Consider the following 26,200-nt stretch of genomic DNA (forward strand, 5'->3'; position numbering starts at 1 on the left):
TGACTATCATACAAAACTAGTTTCTAAAATACGGATAAGAGAGGAAACACAGAATTCATAATGCAAATGAAATAGTTTATTGAAATAATTACTGAACAATGAGGTACTCAAGGTATGATTTAGACATTTTATAAATTAAATTACAAGTTGAATATTTAGAGAATTCAGACTCATAAGTTGTATTAGGGAGTTTAGTATCTCAATTTGGAAAATAAAGTAAAATTCCATAGTCACTGACATGCTTAATTCTTCAAGGAATCTTCTCAGCTGTAAAGACTTGAGATGCTTGTCTCCTGGCCTTGAAAAGGAATTTTAAAAAACTGTTAATTTTAAGCAAGAAGTCCATTATTTAGAATACATATTATTTATCTAACATAAGAAATAAAATCTGGAAATTTTTTCAAGATAATGAAAATTCCTTAAGAAAACTTACAACTTCAAACTTAGGTGATTAGGGATAAACATTTTTAAAGCCAGGCAAAAAAAGAAATTAAACAAAAATACCAGATGAAGACAAAACAGAAAGTAAAAAGGAAATGTCACTATTTTAAGGAATAAGGAGTCAAAAGTAAAAATGCAGGGCCCCTGGGTGGCTCAGTCGGTTAAATGTTCAACTTCAGCTCAGTTCATGATCTCATGGTCTGTGAGTTTGAGCCCCATGTTGGGCTCTGTGCTGACAGCTCAGAGCCTGGAGCCTGCTTCAGATTCTGTGCCTCCCTCTCTCTGCCCCTCCCCGACTCACGTTCTGCCTCTCTCTCTTTCTCTCTCTCTCAAAAATAAATAAACATAAAAAAGAAACAAAAAAAACATTTTTTAAGTAAAAATGCTGGCTCACAGAAAGAGACATGTATAAACAGATAAAGAAATTATCTCTAAACGTGTTCTATCTTCAGAACGTGAGTTACAAATCAAGGCTAATTTACCAAGCTAATTTAAAACAAAGTTAAGTCTAGAGTGCAAGGATTACACAATGGAAAACAAAGAATGCAGTGATGTAATTTAACCACAATGTATCAAAATATGAAAAGAATTGAGGAACATGGCTATTAAATAGATTTGTATGCATTACTGAACTGAAATGCATTAGAAGTTATTTTCTAACATAAATGCTTTCACCTAAACAAGTACTTGAACATCTACAACAGTTTGGAATTATTAGATATTCAAAATATGGTAGGAATGTATTAAGGTAATTATAAGACAGCTGCCAGGATAAAACAAAGTTTTGTGAAACTTGATTCCTCTCCTTGAGTAAGAGCTGCATATTATTACAATATTATAATTAATTAAACTCCAAATATGAAGAACAAAACATAAAATTCAGTTACAAACATCTACATTTTGGAATATTTTAAAATACTAAATTTGTTCTGAAATTCCTACAATTAAAATCATAGTTCTCACTTAGGGAAAAGATGTTTTAAAATGAGCTATAAAAAAAATAAAAACAAACATGAAATAAAAGTAAAGTCATTAATGTGCCCTTATTTAAAGGTGCAGGTTTCTACCTGGTGATATCCAGATCAATCAGTATATCAGTATTTGCTGACTTCCTAGAGTGTATAAAAGCACTGTAAAATTGACAGAATAACTAACTGTAAGACACAGTGATTAAAAAAAAAAAAAGGAAGAAACAAAAACATAGGTTTGAAAGCAACATGCAAAAATGTTTACTGATTTTTTTTTTTTTCAAAAATAGTATCCTATGTTTTCAACAATGAAAGTGAATTGTTCACACATAAGCTTAATTAGCAAACATGAAAATGATGAGACTTTGTATTCTCACAGAAGAAGCAATATAGGGCAGGACTCTGGATGTAAATGGACTGAATCGGAATCCTGCCTCCTGTTACTTAGCAGCTGCGTGACTTTAGAAGTATAGCAACTTTTCTGAGCATAAACATCCTCATTTGTAAAATGGAAATAATAGTGCCTACTCTATAGAGCAGTCATACAGCTATTAGTTAATATATGTGTAAAGTGCTTATGATGGTGCCCAGCATAAAATAAGCATTAGAAAGTGTTGCTTTTATTAAAATTACAATTATATCATATTATCATTTCTTCTCTATCTGGCACTATTGCACATCGTCAGCCAAGTTCTAATTCTTTTCGGTTAAAGACACAGCTACTCTCCATGACTCACAAAAAAAAAAAAAAAAAAAAGGAATAGAGGAGCAGTAGCAAATGTACATTTTTAGTATTCTAATATTACTACTGTCTCAGTTTTCAAAACAAGAAAGTTAACAGCTAACTAAAGTGTTCAGCCAGGCTCCATGATAATATTTAACATCACCTATGCTTTCAAAAAAGTTATCTGTGTATTGATTATCAAGCACTTTTGTATTTTATAATGATTAAAATTAATCAAAATAAACTCTTAACTATAGAGAACAAACAGATGGTTACCAGAGGGGAAGTGGGTGGGATACATGATGGGGATTAAGAGTACACTCATCTTGATGGGCACTGAATAATGTATAGAATTGTTTTATCACTATATTGTACACCTGAAACTAATATAACACTGTATGTTTACTGGAATTAAGACAAACCCGGTATGTTTACTGGATTTAAGAAGTCAAAAATAAATAAGTAAATAAATAAAATTTGTTAATCTCTAACTTTTTGCAGCCAAATTTAAGACAGGGTGAAAAAAATGAATGCAATTTTGGCATTTAAGTCACTGCAAAGAAACCTTTAAGATATCATAATTAAATGGAAGAACCTCTTAAAACAATCTTAGCCTTTATATCCCAAGTTGTGAGCCTGAAAAGATTGCTCTAGTTCTCTCATTTCAAGCAATTTCAGTCCTTCCTCCCATAATCCTGTTACTCTTCATAAATGCTCTTCTCTAGTCATCTCTTATCTCCTCAGAGGGAAACAAATCTATGTGGAGTATTCTAATAGGAACATTTTTTTTTTCTTTTAAGATTCTGGGAACTGTGCATTTTCTAGACTTGATATGCCACAACATAGCTTCAGTTTATACCAAGTGGAGGAGGGTTTTCAATCTCTAGAAATTCTTCTATAATGTACCAGTCAACACTTAACTTGTAAGGGATAAAGAGGCAACTGTACTGAAGTTGAATTCTAGAACTGTGTATTATCCAGTAAGTCCAAGTGCATAAAACAGAGCCTTAAGAATCACAAGAATCACATTTAATGAACAATAATTATATTAAGACCAATATACATTAGGTCTTCTTGGAATAAGTTAGGTTTCCTTAGACCATATATGTTGCCACTTTCATTACTTGTCTGACATTAACAATTACATATTATACAGTTAAATATTTTTATGAAGCTCTGAGTAAAGTATTGGAAAGTCATTAGGTAGGGCGCCTGGGTGGCTCAGTTGGTTAAGCATCTGACTTCGGCTCAGGTCATGATCTCACAGTTCGTGAGTTTTGAGTCCCACATCAGGTGAGCACAAGCCCTGCTTCGGGTGAGGCCCATTTCTCTCTCTCCCTCTCTACCCCTCGTAGGATTCTTTCTGTCTCTCTATTTCTGTCTCTCTTTCTCTCTGTCCCTTGCTCATTTGTGCCCTCTCTCTCTCAAAAAAAAAAAAGTAAAAAAAGTCATTAGGTAGCATTTGAAATTTAAAGATGCCCACTCCAGAAATTAAATGATACAAAACCAATATATCTTTGCCAACTTAGTAATGCAGAATGAGATACAAAGGGATAACACTGATTTTAACTAAAAAATTTAAACTCCTGAAAGTTCAACTTGTTAAGCATCACATAATCAAATAATTGAGATACTTACAACTTTCTCCTCTGAAGAAAGAACACCCTCTACTGCCACTATCTGGTATTGCTTATGTTTTAAATTTCCTACAAATTTCCGAAGTTGCTTGAGATTGCTAGCCTCCATGTCTTGCTTTAATAGTTTCTGCATTTCTCGAGAAGGACATCCAGGATCAAATATTAGTAAACATAATGTTCGGTTTTTTCTCTCTTCAATTCCAACAACTGTTCGACTATGACCTATCAAAAAATAAAATAACAGCTATATATATGTGTGTGTGTGTGTCATAACTATTTCTATATGTATAGACATAAGTTACTACATACACACACTATATTATATACTCTCTGTATGTAGTGTGTGCACACGTGTGTTCTGAATATAAATACTGCCAGTCCCTCTGACTGTAGGTATTTGAGCTCTCTCACTCTGAAGACACAATAGTTTTAGTTCTATTTCCTAACCTTCAGTTTTGTCTTGTTCAACTTTTCTTTTCTAAAGGCTTCATTACAAAAAATTCTGTCTACTGTGCCATATATTTTAGTTTTTCTTTCCTAATCCCTTGATCCTTCTTATTCAAATGATCTCAGATGAAAGCATTTGAAAATTACCTACCGTGGAACAAAACGTCTCATGATTCCAAAAGGTCAACAAAAATAAATTTATATACTAGAATTTCAATGGAGAGGGTTTGATCTTTATAGCTTATATTCCTAAATGATGAAATCCTCAACATTTACTTCTCCTATTACTATTGATTCAAATCACCCATTCAACAAAATTTACCAACTATCCATGTGCTAGGCACTATTCCAGGAAGTTAGCTTTACAGAAGCAAACAGAACATTCCTGCCTTTGTGGAGTTTATATCCTAAAATGAGGAAATATCCTATAAACAAGTTAAATAAGTAAGCATATATTGTGTTAGATACAAAAAAATAAAGCAGGGAAGAAACACAAAAAATACTAATGGTGAGGGTTTGAGATAACAAGATAGAATTTTAAATACAAGGTGATCAGGGAAGGACTCACTGAAGCGACAGAGGTGAAGACCTAAAAGAAGTAAGGGATAAATAAGAAAGGAAGAGTGAAACAGGTGGCCCAGAATATGCCAGGGATAGCACCCTTCGTTACCCAGGAAGGTACTGTAATGATAATGTGGCTCTGAAAATCAGACTAAGGTCACAATACTCTCCCCCTCCCCATTATCATAATCTTAACCTGTCCTAAAGCAAAAGCCAACTAGTTGTCCTATATAAAGGTATTATCTTATAAGTTACACTTACTATCTAGTGTTATACCAACCTTGATGCTGAAGATAGATAGGTGGCTTAGATGTACACACTACTTTTGGACTCCCTTCTCTCTCTGAAGAATAATAGTTCAATATCCATTCAAATAAACGAGGATGTGTACCCAAAGGGCCAGTTGACTTATGAAAATCAACAATGTGGCACCTATAAAAAATTGACAAAATGGATTATTTGGAGAATACTTTTAATTTTTTATTTTTTTAATTTTTATTATTATTTTTTTCAATATATGAAGTTTATTGTCAAATTGGTTTCCATACAACACCCAGTGCTCATCCCAAAAGGTGCCCTCCTCAATACTCATCACCCACCCTCCCCTCCCTCCCACCCCCATCAACCCTCAGTTTGTTCTCAGTTTTTAAGAGTCTCTTATGCTTTGGCTCTCTTCCACTCTAACCTTTTTTTTTTTTTCTTTCCCCTCCCCCATGGGTTTCTGTTAAGTTTCTCAGGATCCACATAAGAGTGAAACCATATGGTATCTGTCTTTCTCTGTATGGCTTATTTCACTTAGCATAACACTGGAGAATATTTTTTAAAACATTTTCATCAATGGAGTTATCAAAGTTTTAATTTAGAACTACTTTGATCTCATCAGTATTTTCCTAAGAGGAAAATGAATATAAATTTTATTGTCATTTTATGAATAATTATTTAAATAACTTCATAATAAGGTTGATGACTGATCTAAAAGTTACAAACCTTTTCTGACATAGAAATCTCCATGAATAGTAAATAAGGACCATATTTGGTTTTTAAAAGTCCTCTTCATATAACCTGAGACACAACTTTCATTCTAAAGTCTCTAAACCTGATGATCAATTAGAAGCTGACTTCTAATTTTAATTCTGCAATAGCCATTTATATGTGTCAAAAAGATCCTGAACATTTTTCCTGTTGGCTCTCACAAATTCCAATAATAGACAAGAAAATAATACCTGGAAAGATCTCAGAAAAACCCTGCATGTGCTCCCATCTGTACACCCACCCATCCCCTATTTGGCACTAGACCACAGTGGTATCCCTTCCACAAGAGAAAGTCAACCTTGAGTAAACAAAATTATTTTAACTAGAAGCACTGTTGACATTTCTCATCGATTATTTTCAAAAGGTCAGGTATAACCAAAAGCAATTACAAGCTTTACTGTCATTTTAAAGTATAGCATGGATACCCTGTCCTTGTCTTTCCTAACAATAAAATCTCCAAATACACCAAAACTATAATGGTTGCTATCTTTAGCCTTAGCAAGTTTTGTGTTGGTAACTTTCAACTGATTACTACTGAGTTTCAAATGCTGAATTTCTGGATAAACTGTTAAAAAGTAGGTACAGGGTTTTTGGGTTAGAAAATTGACCACATGTTTAGATTTAGAATTTAAATAGTGCCCTATAGAATATAACTCATAAACAGGAAAAGGAAGACATTTAAACAAGTAGTAAACAAATGCAGAGAAGGGCATCGAAAAGGCTTTACTCAAAGATTAAACTATTTCAGTCACCCAGAAAAAAGCTGGATATATCAGGTATTTTAGACAGAAATTTTCCTTTCCTTAAACCTGATTTAAAACTCAGTACATGACATATACATAACCTGAAAGTGTGAAAAGACTGGCAAGAAGAAAAAAAGAAAAATAAATAAATTTAGAGGGCATTAAAATCGTCCTTTTGATTTAAAAAATTCAAGAAAGTCATTATACGAAGTTTTCCTACTTAAAAGTTAAGAAATACTTTTTACTGCTGAATCTAATCAATTAATATGATAGAAATGATGTAAAGCAAACATAAAGGAAAACACAGAGCCATGAAGCTTAATGGCAAACGTTCCATTAAAGATGATCACAAGCATCTATCTCTGTTCCCTCTTGAAAGCCCAACAACATAATACTGAAAAAGTAAATGATCCAAACACCCAAAGACAAAGAAAATGGAGACAGACAAAACTGTCCTGCATTTTTGGAAAATGAAAAGCAGAAAAGAAAACATAAAAGTGAATGCAAAGAAATAGACAACTGTCTTAAAATTCCAGAGAGGCTAGAAGCTTAGAGGCACTAAGTATTAGGGAGAGTAGTAATACAGCTATAAATGTGAAATGAATTGAAAGTTTGCATAAAGAAGGCAAATCTCTCCTTAAACACCCCCTCCATCAATGCAGGAGCTCAAGGCAGAAGAGTGAGAACTCTTCTCTGAATGGCCTCTGAGAAAACATCCCTTCCTATATTGAAATTTGAGAGTTCCCCAACCAAACAGCAAGCTTCTACCTAATAGTCTGCTCATCTGCTAGCTCCATGCAATCCTACAGGACCTTTTTAGTGCCTTATTCCTCACCCTAGGAATGGACAACTAAGGATTTATAAAAGTTAGAAGAAAGCCCTCAAAATGCAAAAGACTAAAATAGACATGAAAACAAATTAACACAGAAGAAAGTACAAAATGCAAGGAATAGAAAGAAACAAAATGTTGGAAAAAAATTTTTGCAACATAAAAGACTATGATGCTATGAAATTACCCTTATAATTAAAAAACATGATTGCTGGGGCGCCTGGGTGGCGCAGTCGGTTAAGTGTCCGACTTCAGCCAGGTCACGATCTCGCGGTCTGTGAGTTCGAGCCCCGCGTCAGGCTCTGGGCTGATGGCTCGGAGCCTGGAGCCTGTTTCCGATTCTGTGTCTCCCTCTCTCTCTGCCCCTCCCCAATTCATGCTCTGTCTCTCTCTGTCCCAAAAATAAATAAAAAAACGTTGGAAAAAAAAAAAAAAAAAATTTAAAAAACATGATTGCTAAGATACAAATTTGAATAAAATAGTTGGGAGATAAAGTTGAGTAAATCTAGACAGTAAAACAAAAACAAAGATGAAAAATGAAACTTAACCAATAAACTTAATATCGAGGTTCACTGGCCAACTAACAAAGTTCTAGAAAGAAGAATAAAAAAAATGGAGAGATCATAATTATCAAACAACAGTTAACCTGAGCTCTTAGTACATGCCAGTCACAGTTCTAAGGACTTTATGACCTCATTTAATATTACTACAACTCTATGAGGCAGTTATTTTTACATGTTTTTTTCCAATGGTGGCACAAGACTACAGACAAACTAAGTCATACAGCTAATAAGCAGGAAAACTAGAATCAGTTGTAGGCAGTCAGACTCCACAAAGTCCAAGCTCTAAACCACTACACTGAGATCTTACAACTCATAATTCCAGATTCAGAAGGAAAAACAAATGCCCAATGCAAGGAATTGAAGCCTCACATTCACGGTGAAATTTCATAACAGCAGGGCTAAGAGATGATGCAAAAAAACTTTCAGAGAAAATAAGTAGGTTACACATAAAAGGAATGAAAATCAGATGACATCTTACCTTCTCAATAGTAATACTGACTGCTAGAAGTCACCAGGGTAAAAACTTAATTTGATCTGAAAATGACTTTGAATTTAGAAGAATATAGCCACCCAAACTATCATTTAAGTAATTAGGACTAGGCATCTTTCCTTAGGAACCTAATGAAAGATGTGTTTAAGCAGAAGAGTAATCCAAAAAAGATAAAGACATGGAATCCAGAAAAAAATCCAGACTCCACTTCAAGAAAACAATGAAGAAATGCTAGATGATTATAGCTTTCAAGGGGATCTAGGAGGCAAATAATCCAGACTAGAGCAAAGACAATAGAGGACTTCAAGGAGGAGGTGTTCAGGAATAGGAAAGCCGCAGATTACGTTAAGTGGAGTGTTTAGAAAAGCTTGAGACCATGATGCAGTCAATAGTAAAAGGGGAAAGAAAAGGCAATCCTTAATTCAAGTAAATTTTTTAAAAGCTTTTCAGGAAAGGAAATAAAATCAGCAATGAATAATATTAATACAGTCATGATGTAAACTCTGACTTTAACTTAATAAAAAAGTGAAATTTAACTAAATTACAAGGATTGAGGGTGAACACAGGTAGGACATGTCAGGGAAATGCAGCAGACATCTAAAACTGATAAACCAAAAAAAGAAAAAAAAAGGCCCTGAACGCATATTATTTGGAAACAATGGGAGTAACAGCTGCAATAGGACTTGAGAACAGAGAGGAACATGAGATAGGGACTGAACTGTTGGTTTTCAGTATAAGTGTTTCAGTGCCACTTAAATTTTATTTTTTAGCGGTCTCTTTGATAAACGAAAAAAACAACAACAAAGGAAACTTCCCAGAGATGGCAATAACCTTAACTTGGACTTTTAGGTACATACTTTACCCTTAGGGAGGTCAGAAGTGTATACACTTCACATGCTCCGATCCAGGCCTTTGTTCCCTGTAACCTGTTATTAAGTTGAGAGGCACCCTGAGGATCAAAACCTTCCTTCCATGCATCTTCAATCATAGACTGGATTTTTGGAATGCAAGGAATTGACATACCTAAAATTATACAAGCAAACATGTTACATGACAGTTACTAAAGTACTGAATCATACCATTTAGCTGTATGCCATATACTCCACAGGACCTACAACACACTTTTTAAAGACCATCATTCTTGACATTTTTATTACAACATTTTCTCTTTCTCCAACATGAATTCAGGTTTTTAATGTAAATATCCACTAAAATGCTTCCTCATTAAAGCTATGAATTGTGAATACGATTTATTAACTCATTCCATATTATATGTATAGTTGATCCTTGAACAATGCAGGGGCTGGGGCACTGACCGCCTGCACAGTCAAAAATCCGCATGAAAGTTTTTGCTGGTCAAAAACTTCACTACGAATAATTTATTGTTGACTGGAAGCCTTATGAAGAAACATAAACCTAACAGTCAATTAACACATATTTTATATGTTATACATATTATATACAGTATTCTTACAATAAAGTAAACTAGAGAAAAGAAAATCCTAAGGAAAAAAAAGAAAAGCATAAGGAAAATACATTTACAATACTGCACTGTAAACAATTCTGTATAAGTGCACCTATGCGGTTCAAACTCATGTTTTTCAAGGGTCAACTGTACGTTATCATATCAGCTGACAGGTTCAGAGTCTTGTATTTCACATACCTTTCAAGCAATCATCATAAGCATCATTTCGCAGTAATGATGAAAGTAGCATTTGGAAATTTCTGTAACCACAACCCCAACCTTTGTCACCAAAAGATGAATGAAAGTGATCCACCTCTGTAGAAAGCCACACACGCCTCACCTCTGTGGCAGCATTCTGATAGTATCTATAAAGTGCTTCAATAATTCCTAAAATAGAAAAGAGATTTAGAAGATTTAGAAGCGTAAGCTAACATTTTCTATGGCTGTCTCATATATTTCTAGTTATCAGTCTCTCCCTCAGGGGTCCCTTCTAAATCCTGTCAATTCCATTTTATGTTTTTACTGTTACAACCTTAGTTCATGTCTTTCTTATTACTATGATACAAGTTTCCTAACACTAGCACACTACTAATTACATTGAATTGAAATTGTTCGCACCTTTCATTTCTGCACCTACCAGGCCGAGCACATAAAAGCATACTATTGAATGAATGATATTATTATCTATTATTATACATACTGCTAGATGTTACTCTCTCTGAAGTTCAGTCCTAATCAATTTGCTCCCAATTTAGAAACTTCAATAACTTTGCTATTATCTACAGAATGGTTATAATCCATGGTATATGAAGCCCCACAGCAAGCAATCTTCTGACTTACCTTTTTTCAAACCATTCTTCTTGACATAATTCTGGCTGTGGCCTAACCGAACACATTAAACGTTTTGCCCATGGAATTTCCATTCAATTATAATATCTGATAAGCACTTTTTATATACCTAGCACTATTCTAAGTACTAAAATTACAAAAGATATATATAATAATGTTCCTTGAAATCTCGTGGACTCAGACTATTATAGTAAGTGCTACAATATAGATAAACAAGATGTTAAGACAGGGTATATCAGACTCTGTCCCTTCCCTCCATGCAATCCTGTAATACCAAAATACCCTATAGGGTATTTTGAAACCCTACAGACACTCCAAAGATCAAATGCTCATGTCTTTATAGACCCCTTTCCTGATTCTAAAACCCAAACACAAAGGTCCTCTTTCTCTGAACCCTCACCACATCTATTTGCTGTGCCCCCTACGCATTAGGTATATTCTGTCATGGCAGAACACTACAGTTTTTCGTGTATACTATATTTACAGATTCTGTGAAGCTTATGGGCAGGAAGGTCTTAATTGGGTAGCTGATACTTTCTCCTACAGTATGTGGCACGAAAAAGGCAATCACTGGATTCTTTTCATTTGAATTGAGGGTATCCTATGGGAAAATGGGTTTTGTCCTTAACAAGATGAGAGTCGATAAATCAAAACAATTAAATGAACCAAGTGTTGTAGTTGTGCCTAGCATACGAAAGATAGAAATATATGTAAACCATTTCCAAGGAACTTTAAAAGACTTAGAATCAAGAAAAAGAACAATTAAAATGCTATATAATTGATTATTAAATGTTACAGCATGTTATATTAAATGTTACAGCATTGATAAGGAGATATTTTTAAGTGATTAATTCATCATAAAAATAGAAGTACAGAAATTTAAAAAATGGTTTATTTTAAAATAATTATTTGAACAGTCTCACCTAAAAGTAGATACACTATGGCTTACAAAAATTAAGCAAAATTCAAATAATTCTTATTATTACTTCGTTGACATGAAATATTAAAATAATGGTTTGGATGTTTAAGAACTCACCAGAAGTTTTTGTTTTTCCATCATCAATACCAATAGCTAGTGATTCCATCATATCAGCTTTTCTTCTATGAAATTCAGATGGATGCATTCTTCCCCTATTGACTTCTATCTCCATATTACGTAGTTGCTGTTGTTTGTATCCTCCAGAATTATCTAAACCATATTGTCTCTATCAAACATAAAAATGAATCACTTAATTTTTATGCCTCTTTACCTCAGTGAGGATGGAAACGTACTACAATTTTATTTGGAAATGCATTTTGAAACATTCTGGTTTATAGACTTTTATACAAATCAACTTAAAGATTTTTATTAAAGATAAGTAACACACACACACACACACACACATCCCTGAGTTAATGACAGCCTTTCTCTATAAACCACCACCATAGCGAGAGATTTGCTTTCCTTGTAGTAGGGAAAGTAGTGAATCCTGTCTTCCTACTAAACATACTGAAAAAGGCAGATGAGTTCTGAATATAGCACTGATTTATTGAAGAAAATTTGTCCGTATTTGTTATTTGATTCTGAGGCTAGCTTATGAAGGCTTACTTAATCCATACTTCATTCAGGCAATGATTCTACATAGTAAATTAATTGGGTTTTTTTGCATACTGTATAGAGAATCTCAAATGTATAACACAGCCTCTATGGAAAAAGTTTTGAAATCTAAACAACTTGCAAAGTTACATAGCAAACTCCCTTAAATACTGGAAACCTTGTGTATTGATAATGTTGAAAATTATGTAAGGTAAAAAAAAACATAGGAAACACCAACTTATTTTCCTCCTCTGAATCCTAATGGGAAAATGTTTTGCAAATAAATGAATCACCAAGGAGAAAAATAGCCTAAATCAGATATTCCAAAGCAAGAATTGCACAGTCCTATGTGAGGTATCTGAGAAGACAAACTCAGAAGTCAAGTAAATCTGAGAAAATTATGATTATGTACAATGCACATTAGAATATGAAAGGTTCTGAGAAATCTTGAAGTATACAAACCTGTTTAACTGAATACTTTCAAACCTATTCAATCATAAATTCTTTTTATTTATACATAATCCTATCAGCACATGGAAAAAGAACATTTAGAAACTCTGAGCATTATTAGCACAGATAACACCATAGTCCACAGCAATTAGGATTGAAAAAAGTAGAAACATCTATTAAAAATGTAAACGCATTCGGGGCACCTGGCTGGCTCAGCAGAGCATACAACTCTTGATCTCAGGTTGAGTTCAAGCCCCGCTCTGAGCATGAAGACTACTTAAAAAAAAAAAAAAATTAAAAATACGTATATACATATATATATATATATATATATATATATATATATATATAGCTGCTGCCAGTTTAGTTCAGCAGATACCACCATCAACCTAAGATAAAGCCTCAAATATCATCAAAAACACATTTTCCATTAAAAATTGCTCTTTTTGAGTACCTGAATTGCAATCGTTAAGAGTAACACTCAGATGGGAGAGTAAATTGATTAGCATTGAGCTTCAGAAAGAGTAATGTTTAAGAATCTGTACAAACAGTTAAATTCTGAGTCTCAGTTCCCTAATTTGCCCTATCAATTTACATGAGTTTGAATCCAGGCTTTAACCATTTAATACAGCCTGAACCTGAAGAAGTTAAGCTATGTAAGCACTCTTTGTCTCCATTTCTTCATCTGTCACTTATGGAGTTGTAAAGATTTTGAGATACTACGAAGTGCTTATCTCAATACATGACCAGAGTAAGTACTTACAAATGGTGGCTGTTATGAATTATAAATGTATATGTAAAAAAAAAATACTTTGGGGGGCGCCTGGGTGGCTTAGTCAGTTAAGCATCCGACTCTTGATTTCAGCTCAGGTCATGATCTCACTCTTTGTGGGATCAAGCCCCGTGTCTAGCTCTATGCTGCCAGTGCAAAGCCTACTTGGGATTCTCTCTCCCCTTCTCTCTGCCCCTCCCCTGCTTGTGCTCTCTTGCTCTCTCAAAATAAATAAATATTTACAAAAAATATTTTGTATATAAACACAGACAAAAATAATAGGCTGCAGTCTTGACAGACTGAAAAGAACTCCACCAAAGCAAAATATTACATTGTTATTTAATCTTTGTACCTGCAGCTTCTGAAATTCTCCCATTTCTTGTTGTGATTCTTCAGATCTCCTCTTTCTGTCTTCTTCTTGTTGAAGCTGATGAGCCAATTCTAGATCTCTAGAACACTGGACTCTATCTATGCCTATTAGATATTTTTAATGTTTAGAATAAAATAACTTCTGAATATAAATCTGACTTATTATATGTTAATTCATATTTTTAAAAGGGAGTATATGCTATTATTTTGATATTTATTCATGACTGTGATGTCATGGAAGCACTATTTCTGGCAGAACGTGAACAGCTTCCACAAGGGTAGAACCTCCATTTAAATCCCTACTATTCACTGAGTAGTTAGGCTGTGACAAGCATTTTTCATTAATTACCTCATTTGATCCTCGTAACAAACTTAGGAAGTTAGGTATTCTCTACTAAGGAAACCAGAACTTGGAGATATTAAGTAATACTCTTCATTGGTGTTCTTTACTAACACAAATAAGGCAGGTTGGCATTTAAAATAAACTGAGGGGAGAAAAGGAAATAATAAAGAGCATAAAAATATGTTTGCAAAGTGCCGCTTAATTACAGTCTGATCTCAAACAAATAGTACAACTTTGTAACATTTTGCCCTGTTTCCTCTCTAGCCAATATCCCACAGATCCATTAGTCAGTGGCTTCTGGCCAGCATCTTGTTTCCCTGACCTCCAATTTGATAGTTTAATATGTATTTGAATATTCTTTCTTTCCTTCCAAATCTCTCAGCCTCTATCACATCTTCCTATTTAGTTATTTGGTCCCCACTTTCACTGCTAGAGATAAGCAGTTTCCAACTGATTTTTAGAGTATTTTGATGCTATCTACAGTGATTCACTCAGGCCATACTTTTCATTATCCACTATAGGCTTACAGAATAATTTATGTACCCGTACAAAGTCTATCATAAACAAAGTAAGAATTAGTGGACATTCAGCTTCAGAGAGTTATTTTCCCACTGTAGTTAGGAGAGAACTACCAGAATGGGAGGACTGTTCCATCTTTGTTCCAATAATTTTCATTTGGGGATTAGGCTGAGTGAGCAAGGAAATGTTGTCCATGAAACTGACTGGTATTAGGAACAATAATAATGGACACTAAAGACCCCTGAATTAACAGGAGATAACAATGTAACTTAAGAAACTAAAACCCAATAGAATACAATTGGTTGCTCTTAGGGTCTTATTTCAGTGGAACTCTGAAACTCATATAGAATCTTTCCACTTGTAATGTACCACAATGATTAATTAATCAATGCCACTATTTAAAAAGATAGGAGGCAGAGAAAAAATTGTAGAGTCACTAACAAAACTAATAAGCTATAATATAAGAAACTAGGCAAATTGGAAATGAACCTGAAAAACGTTTAAGTCATATAGTTCATATATACTTTTTAAATTTTATGTGCCATTTGACAGCTTCCTAGTTCATTAAGCCTTTCATGAAGCCTCAACTTCATCAAACAGATTTTTTAAATTATACCATATATCACTGTTTTCTCAATATTGGTGTTCTGGGGCAAAACACTGGGGTACACACCACGAGTTTAGTTGTTGGTTACAACAATTCATCCCATACAACTTTTCTGTGAAACAACTTCTAAAAAGTTGAAGCTACATTACTTTTTTTCTCTATATCACTACTCCAAAAATTAGATGTATCGTAGGAAGTAGAAATTAAACCATGAGATTCTTATTTTGAAATATATCAACATACCTTGTCCAAAGCTGCTTTCTTCCAAATGTAAGTCAACATGTTCCTGGAGAATATGGTAATTTGTACAGATGAGCCCACACATAGGACAGTCATACAGTGGTTGATCATGGTCTGTTTCAGAGATATAGTTCAGTTGGTTTTATTTTTAAAACTTTTAGATTTTTCACCCTAAGTCAAAGAATGTCCACTGCCCACTAACCTTATTAAATAAATCAAAGATCTTTGTAGTTGGATTTAAAGCTATTTTCTACTTCTAGGGTCAAAATGGAAGACTGAACAAAAGCACAAATCTCTCTTACCACGATAATAAAAGAAAAAGTTAATAATAAACATTCAGATCTATAGTCAAAGCAAGAAAAGAAAAGTATAAAGGAAAATCAAAATGGTAAGTAGGGGCCATTTTAGGAACTAAATTCTCAGTACCCTCTCCCCAAACTAAGTGGTGAGATGTGAAATTAAGCATAGAGCATTCAGCATAAAGCTTGGAATTGGGATTGGAATTGGGATCATAGCCTGTTTGGGAGCAGAAGATCAAAGAGCTGCATTTATCAAGCAGTACTGCAAGCAGAGAGGTGCAGCTTGCCCAGGACAGAGGCAGTACCTCCCCAAGGCCAAGACCTTATGTCAGTCACGAAAGAGGAACCCATAGTGAAAGGACTGAGCTAAGCAACCATGCATGTAAGGCCTGGTCTGGAAGTGGAATAATAGTATTTAGAAAGTTGCTGAGACTGCTATGAAGCTGTTTATTTCCACAAAGTAGATGTGACTCGTCTCATTTTAGCTGGATCAGCTGACTTTAAAACTGAACTAAGTCAATCTGATATGCAGAGGCTGCAATCAAAAGATTTAAAATTAGTTGATATACCCCATGGTGGTGAAAATGAAAAACAAGCTATTGAGTTATCTACTGATGTTCTTTCCAATGAAATTCATTCAAAAAGAGAAATTAATTCAATACTTGGGTGAAATCAGCCAAGAACAGACAAGTACTGTTTTGGAGCCGAAGATACACTAAAGGTTTTGGAAGTGGGAGCTGTAAAGATTCTAACAGTTTATGAAAATCTGGATATAATGAGAAATATTCCTCATTGTCAAGGCACAGAAGAGGAGAAAATTCTCTAACTGCAGAATAAGATGATAAATCTCATTTCACTGACAGGACAGGTACATGAGCTGATTAAGAACATGTCCCTGCTAGAATGGTTTGCTCACAACTATAAAAAATTTGGAGCTACACTGGAAATTGTGATAAGAAAGATCCCAGTCTGTGAACGGATTTGGTGGAATTGGAAGAATCTTGCAATACTGAGCTGAGTTCCACAGAACACAAAGGAGGACACGATGAATTTTTTTACCTTGATAACTAATAGGTAGTTGACATGAGTCCCACAAAATGTGCCTCACCCTGCAGCATCCAACCCAAGAAGCATACCCCTGATGGAATCCAAGCAGATCCCTGCCTTAAAATTGGACCATTTTCAGAACTTAATCCAGGAGCATCAGATACTGAAAAGAAAACCAAAACAAAACCAGATCCAACCCTACACTTGGTTTTGCCATGGTGCCAACATTGCAACCTACAACTAAGTTCCTAAATGCTACTTTGGACTAATTTAGAAAGAAACCCAGTTTTTACTTTACTTGATGATGAATTGGTTGCTCTTGAATTTTCTGGAAAAAAAATTTTTTTAACCTTCATACACATAAGCAAACATGATTTAAGTGCTATAAATCTTCAAAAGTTAATAAAAGTGACATGAAAAAAAAGAAATGCTAGAGATCAAACACTTGGGCTCATTAGTAGGCTGAACACGGCTGAGGAAAGAATCTCTGTGTGTGAGGATATGACAAGAAATATTTCCCAAAATGAAATGAGAAACATAAAATTTCCTAAAATGTAAAGAGAAAAAGATAAAAAAAAACCTAAAAAACAAAAAAACCCCTCAATATCCCACATATCCAAAAACTGTGGGAGAACTGCAAAAGGTGTAACATACACAAAATACACAAAATTTTGTGTAAAATACACAAAAGGTGTAACATACACCAGGAGAGAAAGAAGGGAACAAAAGTATTATTTAAAGCAATGATGACTGAGAACATCCCCAAATTAATGTCAGACATCAAACTATAGATCTTGGAAGCTCAAAAAACACCAAGCATAGTAAATGCCAAAACAACTACATCTAGGCATATCATATTCAAACTTCAGAAAGTCAAAGATAAAAAGTCTCGAAAGAAGCCAGAGGGAAAAAACACCCTACTTATAGAGAAACAAATATGAAAATTACATACGACTTCTCAGAAGCCATTCAACTAATAAAAGACAGGAGTGAAATATTTAAATTTTCCAGAAAAAAAAAAAACAAAACTCTACCAACCTAAAATTCTATATCCTTCAAAATAATCTGTCAAAAGTGAAGGAAAAATAAAGAATTTCTCAGACAAATAAAAACTGAGAGAAATTATTGCCAGTAGACCTGACTTGCAAAAAATGTTAAAAGAAGTTATTCAGAGAGAAGGAAAATGATATTAGTCAGAAACATGGATCTCCATAAAGGAAGAGCATCAGAAAAGACATAGGTGAAGGTATAATAAAAACTTTGATTTTTCTCATTAATTGACGTAAGATGTAAGACTTAAGTTTATTCAAAATAAAAACAGCAACAATGCATTCAATTATTTGTGTGTGTATATATATATATATATATATATGCATGTATACATATGTGTGCTTACATTTATGTGAAATAAATGACAACGATGACACAAAGGACAAGGGAAGGAATTAGGAATATTTTATTAATATAAGGTCCTTGTACTCATACAGTGATACAATGTTACCTAAAATTAGACTTAGATTAGTTCTTAATAAAACTGCAAACTCTAGGCCAAACACTAAAAAAAGTAAAAACAAGGATAATTGATATGCTAAGAAAGGAGAGCATTAATTGAGCAAGTGACATCTCTTGCCTATTACCAGGAGTAGAAGTCCAAACACTGCATCTTGACCCCAAAATCATATGAATGCTCATATGAAATGCTCAATTAAACCACAAAAGACAGAAAAAAAAGTAGAAAACAAAAGAAGCAAAGAACAAGGGCAAAAAATAGAATACAGTAAAAAATATGGTAGATATATTAATTCCACTGTAGGAATAGTCACTTTAAACATCACTGGTCTAAACATACCCATTAAAAGACAGACTGTCAGGGTGGAATAAAGTACAAAATCTACATGTATTTTGCTTATACGAAATTCACTTTAAATATAAATACACTTACAGATTAAAAGTGAAAGAAAGGAGAAAGATGCAGCATGCTAACACTAATCAAAAACAAATACAAACAAAGTACCAGGAGTAGCTCTATTGATTTCAGAGAGGGCAGATTTCAGAACAAGGAATATTATCCAGGATAAGGGGGGGCACTACATAATGACAGAGGGTTCAATACTCCAAGCAGACATAATAATCCTTAATGTGTATGTGCCTAACAACAGAGTGTCAAAATACATGAGGCAAGGGGCACCTAGGTGTCTCAGGTGGTTAAGCGTCAGACTTCAGCTCAGGCCATGATCTCACGGTTTGTGAGTTTAAGCCCCACATCAGGCTCTGTGCTGACAGCTCAGACCTGGAGCCTGCGTTGGATTCTGTGTCTCCTTCTCTCTCTGCCCCTCCTCCCCTGGCACTCCGTCTCTCTTTCTCTCTCAAAGATAAACATTAAAAAAACTACATGAGGCAAAAATTAACAGAATTGCAAGAAGAAACAGATGGATTCGCTATTATACAGTTAGAAAATTTTTAACACTCCTCTTTTAGAAGTAGACAAATCCAGCGGGAGGAAATAAGTAAGGATATACAGTAATTGAACTCAACTGTACCATCAATCAACTGGATATAATCGACACCTCTACACAAGTTCATCCAACAACAGCAGAATATACTTTCTGCTCAAGCTTGTATAAAACATTCACTAAGAAGGTGCCTGGGTGGCTCAGTCAGTTGGGCATCCAACTTCAGCTCAGGTCATGATCTCACAGTCTGTGAGTTTGAGCCCCGCGTCGGGCTCTGTGCTGACTGCTCAGAGCCTGGAGCCTGCTTCAGATTCTGTGTCTCCCTCTCTCTCTGCCCCTCCCCTGCTCATGCTCTCTCTCTCTCTGTCTCAAAAATAAATAAAAACATTAAAAAAAATTTTTTTTAAATAAATAAAACATTCACTAAGACCACATTCTAGGCCACAACACATAATCTAGGCCATTACATCTTAAGAAATTTAAAGAATTAAAATGATACAAAATCTTCTCTCAAACTACAATGGAAATAAACAAAAAGTAACTAACAGAAAGAGCTGAAAAATCCCCAAATACTTGGAAATTAAACACACACCTAAATAATGTATCAAAGAAATCCCAAGGGAAATTTTAAAATTTTGAACTAAATGAAATTTAAAAGGTGCATGGGTGGCTCAGTTGGTTAAGTGTCCAACTTCAGCTCAGATCATGATTTCGCGGTTTGTGGGTTCAAGCCCCGCATTGGGCTCTGCTGACCGTGCAAAGCCTGCTTGGGATTCTCTCTCTCCCTGTCTCTCTGCCCCTCCCCACTTGTTTGTTCTCTCTCTCTCTCCCTCCCTCCCTCCCTCCCTCTCTCAAAAGTACATAAATAAACCTAAAAAAAAAAAATGTAGTCTTTAAAAAAAAAATAAATGAAAGTGAAAGTACAACTTAAAATGTGTGCAATGCAGCAAAAGCAATGCGTAGAAGGAAACTTAGAACAATGAACACATGTATCAGAAAAGAAGATAAAGCATCTAAGTTTCCACTTCAGAAAACTATAAAAAGAACAAATCAAACCCAAGATAAGCAGAAGAAATAATGAAGAAAAAAAATTAGAGCAGAAACCAATGAAAGAGAAAACAGAAAATCAACAGAGAAAACCAATGAAACCAAAAGGCCTCTAGTCAAGATAAGAAAAAAGAGAACACAAATTGTTAACTCTGAAATAAAAAGGGGGCATCACTACATGTCCCATGTACATTTAAAAGAGAATAAAGTTATAATATGAACTATGACATAAATTTGTAAACTAGATGAAATGGACAAAGACACGATAAGGCAAATTAAAAAAAAAAAAAAAAAAAAAAAGAAACCCTTAGGTAAAAACCTAACGAAATACACAGGGTATACATGAGAAAAAATACAAAATTCTGATGAAAGAAATCAAAGAACAACTAAGGTGAGAGATATTTCTTCTTCAAAATAGGAAGACTCAATATTGCCATGTCTATTTTTCCCAACTTGATCTATAGATTCTATGCAATTCCAATAAAAATCCCAGCAAGTTATTTTATGGATATCAAAAAACTGATTCTAAAATGTATATGAAGAGGCAAAAGATTCAGAATAACCAATACCAACAATATTGAAAAAGAACAAAGTCAAAGGACTGGCACTACCTGCCTTTAAGATTTACTATAAAGTTATAATATCAAGATACTGTGGTACTGAAAAAAGAACAAATAGATCAATGGAACAGAGCAGAGCACCCAGAAATAGACTAACAGCCCAGTCAACTAATCTTTGACAAAGAAGCAAAGGCAAAACTATGGAGCAAAGAAAATCTTTTCAGCAAATGGTGCTGCAACATGGGGACATCAAAATGCAAAGAAAATGAATCTAGAGTCAGACCTTACATCCTTCGAAAAAATTAACTTGAAAATGGATCATAGACCTAAACATAAAATGCAAAACCATGACATCCCTAGAAGGTAACAGGAGAAAACTTAAATGACTTAGGGTATGGCAATAACAACACCACAGGCAAAATGAAGGTGTAACATAATTGATAAGGTAGACTTCATTAAAAAAAAAATTTCTACTCTGCAAAAAACAGTGTCAAAAAGGATAGGAAGTGAAGCCACAGAATGGGAGAAAATATTTGCAAAAGATACATGTAATAAAGATCTGTTATCCAAAATATACAAAGAACTCTTAAAAATCAGCAATAAGAAAACAAAACACAAGATTAAAATGTGGGCCAAAGACCTTCACAGATACTTCACCAAAGAAGATATACAGATGGTAATTAAGCACTTGAAAAGATACCCATGTTATATTAATGAGCAGCACTTAAAATTAAATTGAGATACCACAACACAAATATCAGAATGGCCACAATCTGGAATACTGACAATACCAAATGCTAATGAGGATGTGGAGCAACAGGAACTCTCATTCACAGCTGGTGGCAATGCAAAATGGTGTTGCCACTCTTTCAGAGTTTGGCAGTTTCTTGTTAAAATTAAACACACTATTATTATACAATCAAGTAATCACATTCCTTAGTATTTACCCAAAGGAATTGAAAATTTCTGTCCATACAAAAACCTGCACCTGGATGTTTATAGCAGCTTTATTTCTAACTGCCAAAACTTGGAAACAACCAAGATGTTCCTTGGTAGGTGAATGGATAAATATACTGTGGTACATTCAGACAATGCAATATTATTCATCCCTAAAAAAAAAAAAAGAGCTGTCAAGCCATGAAAAGATGTAGAGAAAACTGAAATGCACATTACTAAGTAAAAGAAACCAACCTAAAAAAGCTATATACTGTATGATTCCAATGACATTCTGAAAAAGGCAAAAATACGGAGATATTAAAAAGATCAGTGATTGCCAGGAGTAGCTTGGGAGTAGGGGAGGAATGAGTAGGTGAAGCACATAAGATTTTTGGGGAAGTGAAACTACTCTGCATGATAACTAAAATGGTATTTGTTATTACACATTTGTCAAAACTTGTAGAATATATAACACCAAGAGTGAATTATATAGACCTTCCATTAAGGTCTGGAATGGAAACTGTCGACTTAATGGACACTGTCGACTTTGGGTGATAATGATGGGTCATTGTAAGTTCACCGATTATAACACATGTATCACCTGATACAGATATTGATAGTGAAACAGGATGTAAGTATACGGGGACAGTGAGTATATGGGTATTCTCTGTACTTTGTACTTAATTTTGTTGTAAACCTGAAATGGTTTTAAAAAATAACACTTATTAATTAAAAAAAATGAATCTAAATACTCTCCTTACTCCTTTAAAAATATTAACTCAAATGAAACACAGACTTGAGTGTAAAATTCAAAACTATAAAACTTCTAGAAGATAGGAAAGGTGACTTTAGGTTTGGTGATGAGTTTTTAGAAACAACATCCAAAGCACAATCCATGAAAGAAGAAATCAAGGAAGTTGCACTTCATTAAAAGTGAAAATTTCTGCTCTGGGAAAGACATTGTTAAGAGAATGAGAAGACAAATTCCAGGCTGGGAAAAAATATTTGTGAAACACATATCTGATCAAGCACTTGTATCCAAAATAAATTATTCTTAAAACTCAACAGTAAGGAAAAAGAGAAGATTCTCAATGTACTGTATGCATCAGCAACAAAGCCTCCAAATACATGAAATAAAACCTGATAGAGCTGAAAGAAAAAATAGACAACTACACAATTATAATTGTGAACCACAACAGCCCACTTTCAAAAACTGGTAGAACTACTAGATAGGAAATCAGCAAGGATACAGAAGATCTGAATACAAACAAAATGATCTAAGTGACAAATTTAGAACATTCAACCCAACAAAAGCAGAATATACTTTTCTTTCCCAAGTGTCCATGGAACATGTACCAAGATATCATATACAGTATCTTGGGAGATAAAAGAAGCTTCAACACATTTGAAAGAGCTAAAATCACAGAGTGCATTCTCTGATCTAAAAGAGTCAAACTCAGAACCACAGGAAATCAGAGCCCAAGCCAGTTCAGATGCCACTGAGCTAGAAGTAAGTAAAAGAATGCCCCTTGGAAAATGACTGAGTGTATTTCTCCTCAGAAAGGTTTTAAAACTACTCTCAATGTAGTTGAAACACTTATTATCTGAATCAAAATTCTTTTCCATAATAGTATTTTTTATATTGCAATAATAGCAAATGAATAATACTATAAACTGAATTTCAAAACACATTGGCAATAATTTGATTTACAAGCCAACTTTTAGGATACCACATATTAAACCAGGACTACTGTTACTTATTACATAATATTAACATCTTACCTTCTGATGGAGTGTCTAAAAGATTAGCATGTTTTGTTTTCACATGATTTTCCATATCTTGACTACAATCTTCTATTCTTCCACAGAAGGGACATTCTGGAGGACTATACGTTGTTTCATAAATTGATCCTTTTATTTTGGATAGGTCACACTCTTTTTCCTTACTTTTGAGGAACTTTCTAGCTTCAGTTAAGTTCTCTGAATAAAAGGCTTTCTGTTTTAAAGTACCATCATTAGGCAGGCTTTGAGCCAAAATTTTTGGATGATTAGATGCACAAGCTGAATGGACACTAGAATTAACTTCCATTCTACATTGTAAAGTGTTGTCCTTCCTGTTATCTGAAGTTCTATACTGTATTGTATTGATCCTGGCAAAGCTTCTTTCGAGTTCATTCTGCTCAAAATGAGCAGTTTCAATATGAAAACACATTTCATCATAATTCATGCCTGACAACTTGCAAAATGGACATATAACTTCATTTTCCATGTGAACAATTAGAAGGTGAGCCTTCATGTCTGGTTCTGAGGTTACTGTTTCACCACAAATATCACAAGAAAGCATAGTACATCAGGGAGCTAGAAAAAAAAATATAATACTATGTTAAGTTTGAAAATAAGACTGAAGAAAAAGAAATGCACTTTATAAAATGATTTGGAACACATTTTTAACAAGTATTTACTTAAAACTGGATTGTTTAGATGAAGATATCTTCAATGAACTTAATTGTCCCTCAAATATACAAACTTATTTACAAATCTGAACCAAAATTTCACTACTATATTTCAAGTTTATGGTTTCAATAAAACAAATTTATTTTTGAATAAAAATCCAAAAATTTGAATTTTAATAATTCAAATTAAAATACATAATATTTAAAGTATTTAATAATTTTTTTAACGTTTATTTATTATTGAGAGACAGAGAGACACAGAGCGTGAGTAGGGGAGGGGCAGAGAGAGGGGGAGACACAGAATTTAAAGCAGGCTCCAGGCTCTGAGCTGTCAGCACAGAGCCTGATGTGGGGCTCGAACTCACAAACTGTGAGATCATGACCTGAGCCAAAGTCAGACACTTAACCGACTGAGCCACCCAGGCACCCCAATATTTAAAGTATTTCAAAAAACATGTCTGGTCTGAGATAAAGGAAAAAAAAAAATGTTTATAAAACTGTCCAAGTAAGATAACTCAGTTAAGGGAAAACTAAAAACAAAAAACAAAAAACCTTATCAACTGAAGTATCTAAACACAGAAACTTAAAGTTGTTAACAATGGGGAGGGTAAATAAACACATCTTAACTCAGTAGTTAACAGTTAAAAAGCTTTAGGTATATCAAAGTAATTTAAGTACATTATCATCATTCTATCTGGAGGAAACCCTGGCTCAGATAGGTCACCACAGCCAGAAAATGGTTAGGCAAACCTTTTGAGAGGCTGTCCTCTCAACTCAAAGTTGACCATGGTAGAAAAGAGCACCAATTCCAGAGCCAAGAGACCTGGATTACAATTTCAGGTTTCAAAATTTTAGGTAAAACATCTCATCTCTTTGAGGTTCAATCTATAAAATGAACTGTACTACACTGGCAGTCTTTTTAAGGTTTTATGGACTAATAAAATACTGGATGCCGAAAAAATGTGATTTTGTTAGAATTTTTAAAAAGCCATCACTGCCACAACCTTTGTCCAGCTAAGGATTATTGAAAAACAAGCAGGAAAAGAATAAGGAAATTCCCATCATTTAAATAAATTTAGTTTCATAAGAACTCCCTACATGGTCCTTAATTTTCTTATTCCCCTTAAGACAAGTGAAAATAGTCTTCGATTTTAGAACGAAATTCCAAACCACCAGCTGAACCAACGTCATGCCTAGACTTTCTTCTTTTCCCGGGGCTGGGGCACGGCTAGACTCAGAGGGATACGCCTGAACTCCCAGTGTGATCAGAACAAGTGGGTGAGAGATGTAAGGAGGCTGGTGACGGATGCCAGGGTAGGTAGGTGGTAAGAGAAGCCGTAAGGGCCGAATGCCGCAAGGCCAAGTGTGCCCAAAAGTCGGCGCCAACGTCCAGGAACCAGAAGCAGAGCAGGCACTGAGTGGGTTAAAGTTTAGGCCGGGGGAATAAGGGATGGGACCTTTAGTTCCTACCGGCCCGAAGATCCGGCCGCGGCCACACTGTCCTATGCTTGGCTTCCTCTTCGGGTCCGCAGCTGACTCCTTCTGGCTCTCGGGCAGAAAAGGGCACGCGCAGCGTCGATTACCTTTACCGGCCTGAAAGCCTGAGGCAGGCTCTCCCTATATCCAGAAGTTCACAGTTAACCAAGAAAAAAAAAACTGACGACTCCAAAATACTTTCGCTTCCACACATTCAAAAAAGCTCTTCCTCTGTCCCCGGGAAGGAAAAGGCTCCCAGCATGCACCGCTCCATGCCAGTCTAGGTTGTAGTGTTTTCTGGGAG

At 34.5% G+C, this 26,200-nt stretch overlaps 1 protein-coding gene and 1 pseudogene across 3 annotated transcripts; one reads left to right on the forward strand and one right to left on the reverse strand.

Annotated features, from left to right (window-relative positions):
* Positions 1-58: 58 nt before the first annotated feature.
* Positions 59-26,155, reverse strand: ZUP1 (zinc finger containing ubiquitin peptidase 1). Of its 3 annotated transcripts, XM_060616469.2 has the most exons (10): positions 25,891-26,154; positions 23,750-24,325; positions 15,629-15,739; positions 13,900-14,021; positions 11,786-11,954; positions 10,099-10,287; positions 9,293-9,458; positions 5,059-5,210; positions 3,772-3,992; positions 59-298 (listed from the first exon to the last, which is right to left on the reverse strand). In XM_060616469.2, the coding sequence occupies exons 2-10, from the start codon at positions 24,309-24,311 to the stop codon at positions 251-253; spliced, it is 1,740 nt and encodes a 579-aa protein (XP_060472452.1). In that variant the 5' UTR covers positions 24,312-24,325; positions 25,891-26,154; the 3' UTR covers positions 59-250. The 3 variants fall into 3 exon arrangements, with proteins under 3 accessions (XP_060472452.1, XP_078303371.1, XP_060472454.1); XM_078447245.1 differs by lacking the exon at positions 3,772-3,992 and having other exon boundaries at positions 25,891-26,155; XM_060616471.2 differs by lacking the exon at positions 23,750-24,325 and having other exon boundaries at positions 25,891-26,153.
* On the forward strand, positions 16,301-16,995 carry LOC132666534 (eukaryotic peptide chain release factor subunit 1 pseudogene; annotated as a pseudogene).
* Positions 26,156-26,200: the final 45 nt, after the last annotated feature.

The sequence above is a fragment of the Panthera onca genome, chromosome B2 (genome assembly GCF_046562875.1).
Source record: "Panthera onca isolate mPanOnc1 chromosome B2, mPanOnc1 haplotype 2, whole genome shotgun sequence".
Lineage (NCBI taxonomy): Eukaryota > Metazoa > Chordata > Mammalia > Carnivora > Felidae > Panthera > Panthera onca.